General features: G+C 30.8%; 1 protein-coding gene across 1 annotated transcript in view; it reads right to left on the bottom strand.

Moving 5' to 3' along the window:
- LOC148621468 (uncharacterized) overlaps positions 1 to 11737 on the bottom strand; it is a 32104-nt gene extending 20367 nt beyond the window's left edge. The window contains exons 1-7 of the mRNA XM_088574072.1: positions 11678 to 11737; positions 9186 to 9255; positions 6916 to 7011; positions 3412 to 3513; positions 2064 to 2153; positions 1646 to 1720; positions 205 to 231 (exon numbers count right to left, since the gene is read on the bottom strand). Coding sequence (XP_088430198.1) covers positions 205 to 231; positions 1646 to 1720; positions 2064 to 2153; positions 3412 to 3513; positions 6916 to 7011; positions 9186 to 9255 — 460 coding nt within the window. The 5' untranslated portion in view covers positions 11678 to 11737. The remainder of the gene's footprint in view (positions 1 to 204; positions 232 to 1645; positions 1721 to 2063; positions 2154 to 3411; positions 3514 to 6915; positions 7012 to 9185; positions 9256 to 11677) is intronic.
- Between the last annotated feature and the right edge of the window lie 6157 nt (positions 11738 to 17894).

The following is a 17894-nucleotide window of genomic DNA, read 5'->3' as shown; positions in this document are numbered from 1 at the left end:
TAAGCGCATTAAAATTGAATAAGGTTTGTAGTGAACTTCGTAGTAACAATCATGTGACAGATGAAATTTGGCTAAAATGATAATATTCTAATGAACAGAATTGCTTATTCGTTTAAAAATGAGAATTTAATACGACAGACGATCATGTCAGCCTCTTCCCTAGTCCGTTTAGAACACACCTTGCTATGACAACAAAATACTTACAATACTCATCTTCTCCAAATGGACAATCTAAAAAGTAATAGTAACAATATCAAGCTATAGCGATGAGTCAAAATAATTTAAGCTTAAGTCATCGTTTTAAATTGAGTCGAATTAAGTTTTTTCTGAAGCCAAGCCTACAGTTTGACGGGATACAATTTCATTTGATCGCAAAACGAAGTCGAATTAAGTGCACATGAACAAGTTTTTTTCTGAAGCCAAGCCTACAGTTTGACGGGATACAATTTCATTTGATCGCAAAACGAAGTCGAATTAAGTGCACATGAACAAGTGTTTTTCTGAAGCCAAGCCTACAGTTTGACGGGATACAATTTCATTTGATCGCAAAACGAAGTCGAATTAAGTGCACATGAACTATTTTTTTCTGAAGCCAAGCCTACAGTTTGACGGGATACAATTTCATTTGATCGCAAAACGAAGTCGAATTAAGTGCACATGAACAAGTTTTTTTCTGAAGCCAAGCCTACAGTTTGACGGGATGCAATTTCATTTGATCGCAAAACGAAGTCGAATTAAGTGCACATGAACAAGTTTTTTTCTGAAGCCAAGCCTACAGTTTGACGGGATACAATTTCATTTGATCGCATACTTTACTCCTATTCACTTTCTGCTATTTATAGTTGAAAACACATAGTGAACTATTCCAATTTTGTTTTTCGTATTTCAGTAAAATAGTTTTATCTTACTCTTTTGTTTATTCTGTAAATAGATTTGAAATGCATTAAAACTTAAACATTGAACATGCAACTAAGCTTTGTGCTCTGATTCAACAATAGTTTAATACTATATCGGAACTAAAATCGACTAATATTTTTAATTTTATAATTATGTCATCTTGCAAATGAAATCCAAAATGGTTCATAGGAATAGTCCTGTAGACAAAAACTTTTCTGTTGTCATTTATTGGTCGTATACATAACCAATTTAAAACATTTCACTTTGTTTGCTTACTTGTATGATACATTATATAGTTTTCCTTTCAGTTTCACTAACAAGTAAAATGATGCAATATTCATCACATTATTGTACTTTTCGATGTATTTTTTAAAGTTTAGGTAGCGCCCAATACCGTCAAGTTTTTATTATAGAGTATACGTTAAAGAAGAGATATCAAAAACAACTGTCAGTTTGCTAATTGTTATATCCACGAACCAGTGAACATGAGATTCTTCTTAATGAAAGGTATCTATAGACATTCAAGATATATAGACATATAGAAAAATAAAGTAAATTAAACACTTTAAAAAACTAATGAAATATACTAGTCACGGCCACCCTGCAATTTCTCAATTCCTCAATTTTTTTTGCTTACTAGTAATTTGGGTTCACCATGTCAAATACAGAAGAATAGGAAAGTACTTGTAACGATATTTTTAAGTTATTTTATGTAATGTAACATGACTTATTTCGAAACAAAACCTACCCGCGTTACCGTCACAAATAGCATCCAAACTGATACAACTACCATCATAGCAAAGAGTTCCTACTCCTGGGCAACCTGTGAAATAAATGTAGGTATATCCGAATTAATTTTTTTTTTCACATAGAACATTAAGCATATAAGTTAACCCAAATCTAAAAGGTGAAAATGTTCGAAAATGCCTGTGGTAAAATGAAAAATAATTTCAGGATATGTTAATCTAACGATTATATCCTTAAAATGGAGGAGGGGGGCTCCAGCGATATTATGATTTCAATATGAAAAATTAAATGTTCATCTGTGTTTCATTTGTCTACTTGATTTTCAATGTACTTTCTTATTTAATCAATAACGGGAATTGTAGAAACACCAAAAACAAAAACAAAAAAGATAAAAATACAATACTGCAGATAATGCTTACAATATTCATCTTCTGCGTATGGGCAATCTGTATGCCCATCGCAATATTGGCCACAAGTTTCACCATCTGAACAAGTAATACCACCACAACCTAAAAAGATTACGCACATGTAAATAGTTCGTCATAGTCTAAGAATACTTTATAAAATTTCATGTTTTTTTAAAAAGAAAGTATTTAAGTAAACATTTCAGGTATGAACAGAGATTTGCTTTTTTGTTTTATCGCTCAGCTCATAATTTTTTCTTGATAATCTGGCAATGCACTGACTTTCAAGATAGGTTTTAGTTCTTTACATAAGCTAATAGGGCAGTGCTTTATTCTCTTTGGATTAAAAATAATTTCTTCGAAAGATTTCACGGTCGTCACCTCTGACCTGACTGACCGCTACAGAAAGAGTCTGTATTTAACAAGAAAACAACTTCATGTATTAAATACATTTTTTGCTTTCATTTGACATGACTTGAACGTGAAACATAGAAAAAAAAGAGAACGGATATGGAACGGAAGAGACTCGGAACGTGTAATAGCGTATAACATAAATACAAAATAATAAAAATTTTCAGAGATCAATAAAAAAATTTAACAAGTGTAAGCAAGTGTTAATACATCTTTAAGTAAGCTCTGAAAGATTCCAACAACAAAAGTAATAAAATATAAGGTCACAGAACGATAACAATCCCTCAAAATCAGACTGAAAATAATATAACGACACAAAGACACATTAAAGACCTAGAATTGCGGTGGGATAAACTGGTTTTAGACTACCTTAACCATCCCTCTGTTTTACCCCAGTGAGGTATAAAGATAGGCTTATGCTGAAAAAGAATTCCAATATATTTCCGACGACAAATTGATTCGTTAACTGGGCTACCTTTCTTTTGAAAATCATCATGAAGTTGATGAGTGGACGGGTGCATGGTGGACTTCCCTAGCCCATGGACTACAATTAAGGGTCGAATATCATGGTGAAGGTCCGAATACATTCAGTTGTTTACAGAAAGAGTAATCAAGGGAACCAAGGTTATAGCGGAAATCAAAAGAATGCAATCCAGGGACAAAGACCAGACATGGAAAACAGACATACGCAACAAAGAACATAAAGTAATTGAAATTATACACACAAAGTAACAAAAGCAAATGGGCAACTCGGACTCCACTAAAAACTGGGAAAGTCATCATTGGAAAGAAGTTCGTGTACCATAGTTTATTGGATAAAAAAATGATAGATGATCAAACTACGAGATCTAAATTAAAATTAACAAAGAAAAAACTATTTTTTGTTAAGAAATCAGAAACCTCGATCGCGGCATTGAAGTTTATTTTTTTTTAAGATAAGTTAAATACCTACACGTTTCATCTTCTCCAGTTAAACAATCAGCAATACCATCGCAGCGTTTGTTGGGATATACACAGTCGAAATTATTACACATGAAAAATTGTCCAGCACAGCCTAAAATAAAAATTAATGAACATTTTTTCTTTTGGAATATCAAACCATAATATTATCGGTACTGTCAGACGCCAAGTCCAACACTGAAAAGAACAATCAAACAAGTCTCAGTATTATAAGGGTTTTAAATGTGGTCAAAATTGTATATATAAAGCGATTTGTGAATACCATCGGATACCTTTGATCGACCATCAGTCGTATCAGCCCAGTGGTTTAAAATTTAAAAAATACCTTTTTAATATAGATTGTTGATTTTAGTATGCTATACATTAAAACACCTATAAAAAATGGAACGAACAAACGAAGTATAAAATGTTACCACTTAAATTCCATTTAAGTTTGATAAGACCTAGAAAAAAAATTTATAGAGTCATCTTTCAGAATTGTTCATTTTTAACTTCCTTTGCTTTTTTATATAGCATACAAACATCGAGTAATAATTTCAGAATTTTGTGGTAAAAACCTAAAATAAATGCATTATGCTTCATGAAATTTAATTTTCTAACATTTTAATTTAGTTCAGTCTGTTTGAATGTTGAACAACTGTTTGAATGTCTGGTGTAAATATAAGTAAAACTCCATGTTGTCAGTCTACATAACATGGGTAGGTCACTTCAAGTTATTAAAATACCTGTTGATGTCAATAAAAGATAAGAAAGCATTATATCTTCATTGTTAATTTACATCTATAGATTTTCATGCAAAAACTACCAGTCATATTATAAAATTTCGATATGCTATACACGTGTTTCAAGAAGTAACCTCCCACCTGCAGTATTAAAATCAAATATGTAAGAATATCATAATCGAAAACTTAGTTGAATACTAGTACTCAAAATCAAAAGTATCGAAATGAGTTGATGTTACATGACTCAGTTATGTACCTAAATAACTATTACAATACTTAAGGTATCATTTAAAATTACATTAAGAGACTTATTGGTATTCTTTCTTGTTGAGATAAAATTAGGAAAATATTTCCCTATTAATTTGCTGTAGAAAAGTTAGAACAAATGTATATATTGACAAATCTGTTAACCAGATAATCTTTAACCAAAATAAAATAAATTGTATTTGACAATCATTAAATGGATTAAATTGCATAAGAGCATAAAACTAAAACATTCAATCCGTTTATCCAAAAGGGATTTGTATACTTCTATCCCCCAAACTCAGTGAAAATCCCTCAAAAACATTATACATCGTTATTTCTTCAAAAACGTTGGTACACCTAGATACAAATATATAGTTATTTTTTTTAAATAATTCCAAATAAACAGAAGACGTTTTCAAAATGCAGGAAGTTTTGATCGACAACATTTTTGTCCAATGTGGTGGACGCGTTTATCAACAAACGGCCGGCATTCTAATGGGAACAAATTGTACTCCTTTGAAAGAAAGAACATCGTTTGGGTACATCCTTTGATCTCAGTTTCCGCTAGATAGATGACGTAGTATCTTTAAACAATCCCAGTTTCTGGGATTTAATACATCGTATCTACCCCAAGGAACTTGAGATAATGGATACTACAGACACTTTGAAGTCAGCTTCATATCTTGACCTACACTTAGAAATCGATGGTAAAGGAAAACTATTGACAAACATTACGACAAAAGTGATGACTTTTCATTCAGAATTGTCAACTTTCCTTTCATCTGTGGCAACATACCTTCAGCACCTGCGTATGGAGTTTCATATCACAACTTATACATTATGCCAGAGCTTGCCGAAAATACGCAGACTTTTTGTATCTCGCTACACTTCTCATAACTAGGCATCTAAAACATGGTTATGTTGCTACAAGTTTGGAGTCATCACTACAGAAGTTTTATGGTCGTCATTATGAACTCATGGATCGTTACAGAGTATCTATCTGCACCATGAAAACTGATTTATTCAGTGTGTCATAGTTTTCCTTTCCTCTTTCTACACCGGACATGACTTTTTATGGGCAACTCGGTGGATGTTTCCAGAAGAGGAGGCTTAAACTACCTGGTCCATGCTCCCAGTTTTTAATGGAGTCCAAGTTGCTCATTTGCTTTTGTTACTTTGTATGAATTAGTTTAGTTACTTTATGCTCTTTGTTCTGTTTGTCTGTTTTCTATGTCTGGTCTTTGTCCCTGAATTACATTCTTTTGATTTCCGCTAGAATCTTGGTTCCCTTGATTAGTCTTTGATTTAATTATGATTCACACAAATATAACATAGTACATGTATTTTAGGTTTAATGTGGAAAGATTGTTTCTCTTAAGCAAAATTAAAATTATCATGATTATAGTTTTAAGTTTTCAATGAACAACCCTGAATAGGCGAAGTGTAATCAAAATGCAATAAATAAGTAATCCTGATTACACTACTTTTTCACCCAATAATTACATAATTACATATGACTATATATAATCATAAATTACAATGATTACCAATTACGTGTGATTATTTATGAAAGTGTAATCGATTACAGCCGATTATGATTATTGATTACGATTACCCTATTCCCATCTACATTTGATGTCTAGATTTAAGATCACATCAAAATTTATTAAAATCCATTGGTGTGTACATTGCAGAATTCACTGTTTCTAAATACAATAATTGTTCTTCGTAGATCCTTCTTAAATAGATTCCTGTTTCAATTTGAGATGATTCATAATACCCTTAATATAAAATTAATTTATAATAATTTCTTTATTCTAAAGTAATACAGCTGATAGAAATACATATCAAACAATACATATATACATACACCAGTGATAAAATGTCTTTAACATAACACATTATTAAATATATAACATAATGATAGTAATGAGCAGAGAATGATAATGTTCTAAGAATTACGAATTTTATCAGCAAGATATAAATCTTGCTGATAAAATAGAAGATATAAGAGATGACAGTATCTGAAAATTTTCACACCATGGCAAATTCTCAATGCCGGATTCGTCTTTTATCATTATTTTTTTTTCAATTTTCTGTCTTATATATTTATGAATTTCGATCTTTCTATGTGCATACCAAAATTTACATTACTAGATTGGTATTTTTATTACCCAATTTTTAAATGTACAGACACACATATTTTTTTTTTTAAATTTCGACAATCAAATTCAAAATCAATACACACATTAGGGGCGAATGTGAAATTATACTTGCTTTAAGATAAAAGCATGCCCTCTCCTTACCTCGTCGTTTATTGAAGAACAATGGGTGGCCTTGCGCTAAAATTTGACCCACGAATAAATAACTGCTAAAATGAATACGTTTACAGTAACCAACAAATAATGCAAACATCAAATGAATTCGCAATAAGAAAATAAAATCATGAATTGGGGGTTAAGCCTTCTTTTTCGTACCGTATCTCAGTTCTATTTTTCCCCAATTATTTGTTATAAATGAATGCTTACATATTTCGTCTTCATATTCAGCGCAATCTACATATCCATCACACAAATATGATAGGGGAATACACGAATCATCATTACAGTTGAATCCGTCGCAACCTTAAAAATAAAAAAAAAAGTAATTTAATCATATATTTGGAAGTGATAAGGACATTTTTGTCTCATTGATAAAACCGGAAGTTCTAAGTCAATTTTAACCCTGGGCATTGCTGATAACTGGTTGTTGGCTTATCGTCGATATTATCATCCATAATAGCTGCGTCATCGGTAAAGAATAATCAAGGGAGCCAATGTTATGGCGGTAATCAAAAGAATGTAATCCAGGGACCAGACATGGAAAACATACACAGCAAAGACCATGACGTAACTAATTTGTTTTTCTATCTAGGCTTTAACCCACCAAACAATTTTGTACACATTTATTACACAAGTTGTCTGATAATTACAGTAAAACTGGATGATTTCGTTAAATCTAACTATTAAAACATTAATAATTTAAGTTACTTCATGTAATTCCGTCTCATTCAACGGCAGCATACATGTACTTCGCAAAATTCAATTTGCCACATATGATTAAAGCAATTCTTAATTTCTGTAAGATGGTCACTTGTATTTTTTCGATGTAAATGCTTTTTAATATTATTTTTTCTTTTAAACATTTTAAGGGAAATAGTGAAAGATCTTTACAATATGATGACTAAAGTCACTTATTGAATATCTCAAAAGTTGTCCTTAATCGTATAGGAATGCGTCTGTTCTCTGAAAAGACCTCCGGACCGTTTTCGTCGCCGATGTTCAAAAAATATTTTCTATACGCAATTTGTTCTGGTATTAGTTATATTTTCCAATTTTATTTCATATTTAACCGTTAGGCATGATTGTTTCCCAAAATAGCACGTTTAAAGTTACAAATAGGATTTCGTCGTCCAATTCGCAAAGTACGTCTATAATAATGTGATTTTTTTTCTTGTAATACATTTGCACAATCGATTTTGAAATATGTAATGAATTCGAAAACATCTTTGGTCTACAGTTATAATGATTTTAAGAGTCAGCTTGAAAAATTTGAAAGCAACCTTTACATTTTAAATGTATATAACGTCAAAAAAAATTTTCTACCACTCACAGGAATGAAATAATTTTAAACTAGATGTTGAGTTATTATTTGATATCTAATTGTTGAATTATTTTTTACCTTACCAAAATAAATGCGATATGCGCATTTGAAAAAACCAAATGGAGAAATTTGTTTGTTTGACATTTGATTCGATTTGCATTGTTCCCTGACCTCGATTAATAGCGACGACATCTATATTCCGATGGGGGCATCATCTGCTCTATCCTACGATATATACAATAGCCTTGTGTCATATTATAAAGGTAAACCAACGACAATCGATACCCTTCTACCCTACTACCGATATCATAGGTTTCATACTGAAAGAAAGTTGATTATCGCAAAATATCAACTCAAGTTATTTAATTTCAACATCAAAACAAACGAGCCTGTGATATATTTTTCCGCATGTCATTCGGCATCTTTCATGGCGAAAATTTTAGCGATCGTCCGTCTTTCACGTCATCAGTTGTTACTGAAGAACAATGTAAGAAGCGTCAGAACGTCGCTTTCGACCGATCAAATTTTATCGACGATCACACGAACGCCAATCACAACAGCGAATTTTTCATATCAATAGTTCTGTAACGATATCGATACAAGCTGAAAGCTATAACATTGACAAAAAGTATGAATTCGATTGGCTATGCAATTGTTTCGAACTTTTGGTTTGGACATTTCCACAAACATACTGAAATAAATTAGTGTGCAATATCATGAAACAGATTTTTTAATAATAAAGAATAGGTCCACCAAACAAATGAATTTTTAGTTCACCTGTCCTTTAGGGCCAGGTTAGCTATTGTCATCACTTGGCGGCGTCCGTCGTTGGCGTCGTTAAAAATTGATCAAAACTGTTTTCCTCTGACACAGCAAGACCAATTGGAACAAAATTTGGTATGATTGTACCTTAGTACCTTAGTATTCTGCATACAACTTATGTGGGGATTTTTATTCGTTGAAAATATGGCCGCCAAAGGGGTCAAACAGAAGTTTGTCGCATATATCTAAAAAATATCGTTAGGTTTAGCCAAAATCTGACAGAGGAGAAAAAAGATAAACAGAATAAAGAAGGTAAAATTAAAATCATATCTATGAAACAATTTTTCAGTTCTTCAATTTACTGTAAGCATTTACAAGTCTTCGAATTACTGACCTTGTGCTAATACAAAGTCTGTGCTCGCAAATATTAGCAGTGCTGTCACTAATTGTCTTTTACAAATCATCTGTAAAATAAAATAACAACTACAAACACACATATATATCATTTCATTAACGAATAATGAGAGAAATAAATTAAATATTTATCTCTTTCATGTGAAAGAATATGATCAGAGCACAAATTTTGTCGAGACTAGACTAAGGAGAAACCAAAGATATTAATTTAACGTAGCAGTGTAAGTATGAAAGTGATTCTCTAAAGAAAATATTAATTGAACCACGTGCATGTACGTGATGATGATGTCAATCAGAAAACCGTTTCATAAAAAACAAATTATCAGATATTTCTAATGCTTGCTGCAAATGTGAAATAAAGCAAAATAAAACAAAAACGAACAAAAGCAAATAAATAATTATACAACAATAATAGCTGGAACAAAAATATCGTATACAAAAATACTTATTATATTTATTGCAAATTTTGATTACTTGTTCAGGTGTTTCCAGGAGTAACCTCTTATCAGTAGCATTAGAATCAAACACATAGGAATATCTAAAAAATTAATCGTAAACAAGAAGAGTACTCAAAACCAAATAATTTCGGAAAAGGAAGCCAAATCTATCCCAAAGAGGTCTACCACGAGCAATTCAAGGAACGAAGCCTCTATGTTTTAGGTATTTTGAAATGTTGCAATACTGCATATAATGATAAATAAAATATGATAAAATTTGGGGTCTGATAAGTTTGACTACTGGGTTGGTGAATACCATAAAGGACCTGTGTAAATGAGAGAGTGTGAAAGGAAAATAAATACGTGAAGCAGTAAAAGGACTACTTTAATGTCAGTCGCTATGATAATCAGGCAGTGGGTGAAACATAGTGCAAAAAAAAAACACCATTTTTGAAAATGTAATTTGACTATTTGCACCATCAAATCAAGGAAAAAAGGCAAGATTTTCCATATCATTTTGGTAAATTGATTTATAATTTCATTGAAATGCACTAAAAATGAACATTTCAAAGGCAAATAACTCTATCAAAAACTTAATTTTTGTTACATTCTATTGAAAAGTTTCTGAGCAAATCCAGTGATGCAAAGATAAAATAATGGTCTTTATTATATTATTATTATTATATATTTATATAGAGTAAGCATCCTTGAGTGAAATTATATTGTCAGATCTGTGGGTTTTTGACATGCCTGTTTCCAATTTTTTCACATTTTGCCCTATTAATAATTACACTTAACTTACTTATTCCATGAAAATCTTTTTTTGAACTTTGTTATCATATTTTCTATTCACAAACTTCATTCGAATCGATTTATATTAACTAGGGAAGTATTTGTTATCAACTGACATCGGCGAGAAAGAAAAATCAAGGAAACCAAGGTTACAGTGGTAATCATAAGAATGTAATACAGGGACAAAGACCAGACATGGAAAACAAACAGAGACAACAAAGAACATGAAGTAACTAAAATCATACATACAAAGAAACAAAAGCAAATGAGCTACTCGAACTCCACTAAAAACTGGGATCATGGACTCGGTGTACCGGTAGGGTATTATGGAAAAATTTTCATATATTAATTGCAATGACTACAAAATACGAAAATACATTTCAAATGTGATATTTAAAAAGTAATTTCTTCAATGTTTATTGTCCTCCTTGCCCTATGAGGTTAAGATATCAATATCAACATCGTTATCGATAATTTTAAGTCAAACATCTATTATGATTTTGATTCAAAAGTGCTACAGAGGTAATAAACTTTTGAATTTTTAAGTTGTTAATCTTTTATTTTGCTTTTCTGATGCACTATAATACAGAAATGAACCAATCGGCCGTACGTCATTAACTTGTCAACCTTATCATGACTCCCGAGTAATACATGATATTGTCGTTTATCTTACATCATGGAATTTTTTAATACATATTCACAATTTTTCTCCATGTCATTTTCCACAAACAACGCAAAAGACAACATATATGACTGCTTGAAATCTTAACCTAATTTTTGGGTCAGAGGAGTTCATGGCTGAAACACAATGATTTCAATTCGTTTCATCTATCATAACCACAATATGTTATGATTCTTTAAAAATTAATTTGAAAAGTTAAAAAAATACGTTTTCCTCTAAGAAAGGTCATGACGGCGTGGTCATTTTAGTTGTTTTTAAGTCACTTCTTTAGTATGCTTTCATCTGTTGCCTTTTTACACCGTAAAAAGCAAGATCCAATTTTTGATATAGAAACATACGTGAAATGTATATTGATATTTAAATATGGGGTATATAAAGATTCTATATTTCCATAATTACATGAAACTGTACTTTTTTTCATTAATGTGGTTCCATGAAAAATATTAATATTAAATTACATTATGAATTTTTTTCTACAATGTTGATGATAATGCCATTATGATATATATTACAATAGCTTGCTTCGCCAGTATAAGCAATAATTAAAGATATCTTGCTTACGTTTCTTGCTCTATTATCTCTTCTGCTACCCACCAAGAAGTACAATGTCAAACTGACCGAATGATTCTTAAGAATGATTCATGGATCATAAAACAAACCTTGGTAAAACTTTAAATGATGAATAGGTTCGCGCCGTTGGTTACAAGTAATAAGAAATTTGTAATTCTGAGTGATCGACTTCTTTAAACAAATAAGATGTAAATTAATTACAATTAAAAGAACATATGGGATTTGCACCTTAAAGACGGAATAATGTATGGAACTGTATTCAAAAGGTGTTCCAATAAAAAACAACAATTGAATGTTCTGGTAGATGATCCGTATTCAGAACGTGGGAACATCATTTAAAAAAGATAAGACATAAACACACCTAGACATTTCACAACATAGTCCTTGTGTTTGATTGAATATTCGAAAAATGACTAAGTATTTCTCGTGACCTAAATGAAAAATGTACACTGTAATTATATGATATCGTTATGAAATAATGAAAATTGTTCGACCTCTAGAGTAATTTCGAATGAGAACGATTTTAATCTAGATAACACTTACATACATGAAATTAAAACCTAGCTCCAGGCTCGAGATTTATAATGTGGTTGTTAGTATCAATGAAAAAAATACAGAACCATATGTAAATATAATGACAAATATAAATACTATATATTGTGAAGTGGCTCAAATTAAACGTAAAGAGTAATAATGAATAAGTGAGCAATAGCCACGTTTAAAAGGAAAACAGGAACTACAAGTAAATAAAATATAGATAAAACGTAAAAAAGTTGGGCTCATTTTCGTTTTATTTATATTTTATTTGTATGTGTTTCTTTTTACCTTTTAAAAGTGGCCATTGTTTACTTAACATTACTCTTATTTACTTCCAATATAATGACAAGTTACGAAAGTTGTTATATCACATTTCTTATACATGTACATTCAAAGAATGCTCTCTCTCTCTCTCTCTCTCTCTCTCTCACACACACACACACACACACACACTCTCTCTCACACACACACACACACATTCGATAGACCGATGGACGAATGAATGAAATAATAAATATCCGCATTGCTGATTTCACATTAAATTTTGTATGTATAATTTGTTATGGGATAATACAATAATAATCAAATGATATGTCAAAACCAAATATATATAGATCTTGTTATATTGAAATGAATTACTCTTCATTATGAGATTAAACCCAATTTTGTCGCTGAACAATCCTAACCAATGAGAGAATTTTCCCAAATTATTTCAATGACTGTTGACCTTTCATAGATTCAAGTTTTACTAACAAAACTAATTAAACTCTGTTAAATTCGCATTTAACTCTTGTGATTGATTTAGAATACAAACACATTAACGAATATGACAAAATGCAACAAGGAGTATTCACTTTTTTGTAAGCTAGTTCAAAATCTAAAAGCAACTAATAAGCACACCTTGTTTACTCAAATTAAAGTATCAATAAAAACAGTCCAACAGTATTTAGTGAAAATCTATAATAAAATGTCCCTATAAAAAAGGCTTTGATTGAAATGCCAAGATAAAAGCAATGACATTCAAATGGCATACTAACATAATAATGTTACGGGGATTCCTGTCTTGAATTTTGTGAAAGAACTGTTAAACGTCACCGACATACTAGAAAACATGGAATACCTTTGAAAAGAACTGATCATTCAACTAACAATACAGTTGTCTAAAAGCTGTTAAAAGGCAATTAAAACTGTCCTTATTAATTAAAGTCAATAACAATAATCATCAAGATACGATAAGATTTATAAAAGTTCTCTAATAAAACATATTTGGAAGGACTTTATGACTTTTTGCCATTAAGTAAGATTTTTAACAGTACAGGAATAGTTCTCCTATTAAAAGAGCAACTGAAATGATATTTGACATAACTTGTTAGATTAAAAAAAAACGAAACATCGTTTCTATGTTTTTATGCTCTTATTTTAGCATGTTCATATAATGACTTAAAGGGTGAATTTAATAGGAAATCAGTAAAATCTTTTCAATACTGCATATTGACTGAAAGGTTTCTTGGAACGAGACTTTCCAATGGGAACAAATTGTGCTCCTCTACTTGCTGAACTATTCCTTCACTCTTTTGAGGCTGACTTTATAGCTGATCTGATCCGAAAGAAAAATATCGTTTGGCTAGATCCTTTTGTGGTAGAGTGTATTTTAAGTATATATAATTGATTAGATATTTTATTTAGATTTTCATAGTCCAACAGTTATTTTGTTCATGAATAATATTGATTGTAATGCTTATTAATTGTTTAACTGATTGCATTCATTAAAAATCAAAGTAGATTTGATATTGAGGTGTTTTTTAAATAAAGATGATTTTATTTACACTGTAGTTTGTCAATAAAGTCATTGTTCAGTGACTGCAGGTTTAAGAGTAATCAAGGGAACCAAGGTTATAGCGGTAATCAAAAGAATGTAATCCAGGGACAAAGACCAGACATGGAAAACAGACATTCACAACAAAGAACATAAAGTAACTAAAATCATACATACAAATTAACAAAAGATTTTTGAGGGAAATCTCTTTGTCCCTATGTTATAAGGCAGAACTGGAAAATTGGTCAGACATAAAGGACAGCTTATTTACTTTGTCCACCTGAATGAATCTTTGACATCTAGAATCTATTGTTACTTTTGGTCAATTCCTGAACTGATTTACTTTATATGTAAGGTTAGTTTCCCACTAATTATGAACTAATAATCCAATTTAATAATATTTAGTGTGAATTTGGTATGAATCTGTGGGTGTGTGATTCCTGGATGAAAATGAGAATGATCCCTGTGTGATAGTTGTAAAATTGAAATAAAACATTAGTTGAAACCTTAACAGATTAAAATAGTTTAAAATATAAGAATAAAGGTAAAAATAAAGATATTTATAGTAAAATAATAAATATGATACATTTAGTAACAGTAAAGTTAAAAATGAGTTAACATAATTTCTAAACAGAATATTTTTATGGTGTCTTCTGGCTATTCCAACATTTTAAAAATATATATTCTGGATATTCCTACATGCAGAGAACAATGGATGTTGTTTTAGTAGGTTTTATTGTTTTAGTAATTATTGCCTAATTAATTTTACAGGTAAATTTGGGATTCAACATTGGATTTAAATATTTTATTAGCAAAATTATACTGTGTTTTAGAAAAATGTGGGGCTATTTTTGTCAAATTTATAACTTTTTTCATGGTAATAAATAAATAAAAGATAGACTTTAAATGTTGAAATATTGAAAAAAAGATAAAGACAGAAAATTAAATTCAGTTAATTAATAAACAAATTTTATAAGTTTTTTAAATGATGAAGATGGTTAAAATATGACATGTTGAGTTTGAGTTGGTCCAAGCTCACTAGTTGGTGAGATTTGTTCATCTTTCAGTAGTGCAAGCCATATATTTCTTATAAATATGCTGATTTCTGTGATTGAAGTCATTCTCAGTTTACCATGACAAATGCACAGTTAGATGTTACTTTTACTTTGTTAAAAAAGAAAACTTTAAATAACACCTAAACACTTGCAAGTCCAAAAAGAATTTTCACATGAAACCTTTACAGATCCAAAATAAAATTTCGTACATACAGCAAAAATGGGACAGGTAATTCCAACACATTTAGAATTCCAATTAAAGTTTTGTTTTTACAGTACACACAGACTTAATCCCTTGTTTATACAACCGTTCTAGCGACTCCTACATGGATTTTATAATTTTTACCTATAAATTTTAGAATGTTGGAATAGCCAGAATAAACCTATTTTTATATGTAAAAAGAGTATATGGACAGAAATATGATTCTGATATTTTTCAGAATGCAGTTTAATATAAGCTATGTTTTGAATAATGACAGTATTTTGAAAATAGCTGCAATTTTATGTACAGGATATGGTTAGTTATGATTCTAATATTTGTTCCTTCAGATTTATACCTATGGACTGTTTCCACATTTTGATGTTGATGATGATAATGATTTGAAGAAACCATTCATTGTACCAGGCAAAAACCTTTGCACCTTATGCGAAGTAGGTTTTGTGTCGTTGTACTGTTAATAATATATTTTTGCTTTTACTAATATTGCTTATTGTGTGCTAATTTATGTCAGCATACAATTGTTTTTGTTATAATTTTACCACTCCAAAGAACTTGAGATAAAGGATACCACAGACACTGTGAAGTCAGCCTTGTATCTTAACCTACACTTAGAAATCGATGGTAAAGGAAAACTATTTTGAACAAACTTTACGACAAACATGATGACTTTTCATTCAGAATTGTCAACTTTCTTTTAATCTGTGGCAACATCCCTTCAGCACCTGTGTATGGAGTGTTTATATGACAACTCATACGTTATGCCAAAGCTTGCCGAAACTACGCAGACTTTATGTATCGCGCTAGAATTCTAACAAATAGGCATCTGGAACAGGGTTATATTGCTACAAGATTGAAGATCACTATAGAGGTTTCATGGTCATCATGAACTCGTGGATCGTTATGGGGGTATCCATCTGCGCCATGAAAACTGATTTGTTCAACGTGTCATAGTTTTTCTTTCCTCGTTTGTCTATCCCGGGTTTGACATTTTTAAAAGCAACTCGGCGGGTGTTTCTAGAAAAGCAGAGGACACTTACCCTGCCGGTGAACCTGGTCCATGCTCCCAGTTTTAGAGGAGTCCGAGTTACTTTGTATGTATGACTTAATTTCATGTTCTTTGTTGTGTATGTCTGTTTTCCATGTCTGGTCTTTGTTCCTGGATTACATTCTTTTGATTATCGCTATAATCTTGGTTCCCTTGATTATTCTTTCTAACTGTGGAGATAAAAGCAAGGAGACTATGTTTACATAGAAAAACTGTATTTCTTCATTATGAATACAATGATTTTGCCGTGAAAACCAAAACAAAAAAAAACAAAAAAAAAAACAAAAAAACAAAAACAAAAAACAAAAAAAAACTAGTACTATTGACCACAGTATAGCATTGTACCATCCAGTTCAACTCTAAAGAAAATATATTTCATGTATGGTGTTCATTAAAAGTACAATTATTCTCGGAAGTGGTGAAGTTCAACGACCGACAACAGAAATTATTTTTACGCATTTTACTCGTCTCTTATATAACTATAACGATGCGTGTGTGTGTTTTGATGTAAATCAATTCTATGACAGATAACTTTTACTTATTGTTTGTAATCTATTGTCCATTTGAGAACACTTATAAATATTGCTCTCCTGCCTTTATTTTAAGTTATAATCAGGAAATTCGTTTGGTTTCGAATTCAATACGTTGTCTCTTTTCTTTTTGTTTTTGTTTTTATTTAATTTTGTGTAAATTGTATTTATCTAAGTAGTGCATTATTAAATCGTTACAATGCAACAAACCAAACCTTACTTAACAAGATGAGATGAATGTCCTAGCGCAAATAGAAATCTCTCTACTTTTTTTTAAAAAAAAGGACCTCCGCCATTTCCCATCGATCATGACCATAAGTAGGGCCAATTTTAAAAAGTGTTTACATGACCGGAATTTTCATTTGAGTCTCATTCGTCCCAAAATGCAAAGTGGTAAAAAAATCAGGATAGATGAAAAGTATAAAAATTTGCAACAAAAATCGTGGAAAATGCATTTTCGACATTTTTGGTCTGAACAGAATGCTTTGAGTAGAAAATTCCCATAGAAGCACATCCGCAACCATTACAGTTGATTTTTTTAGCGTATTTAAAGAAAGCACAAGATGGTCTGTAATGTGCTCTTAGGTAAAAAATTGAACTTTTTCGCTAAAAATATAAAACACTTAACAGTTAACTTTATGTAGCTTATTGCAACCATATTAGTATGTAGTGTCCGTAGCCTAAATGGTTTGAAAAAGTATAGTAGCGAAGGTTTTCGGTTCGAGTCTGGCCCGGAATTTTTTTTTTTTTTTTTTTTTTTGATGTTTTGAATTGTTTTTATATAAATGTTATCATTGAAATGCCATTTCATACTTTCGATAATCGATTAGTCATATTTTACTGCTATTCAAACAGAAATCGGGTTTTGCATGTTTCTTTTAAACCTACAAATTTTCATAAAATAGAACCATTCATGCGACAAACAGGCGGGTCTTTATCATTTTAAGAACCTAACGAATAACTACAGTTGTTTCTTATATCTTAAGCAACATCGCACGAGAAGTT

The sequence above is a fragment of the Perna viridis genome, chromosome 3, assembly GCF_037379345.1.
Source record: "Perna viridis isolate PV_CMFRI_1.1 ecotype Kerala chromosome 3, ASM3737934v1, whole genome shotgun sequence".
Classification (NCBI taxonomy): Eukaryota; Metazoa; Mollusca; class Bivalvia; order Mytilida; family Mytilidae; genus Perna; species Perna viridis.
Note: the sequence above shows the minus strand (reverse complement) of the source record. Positions and strands in the feature narration are given on the sequence as shown.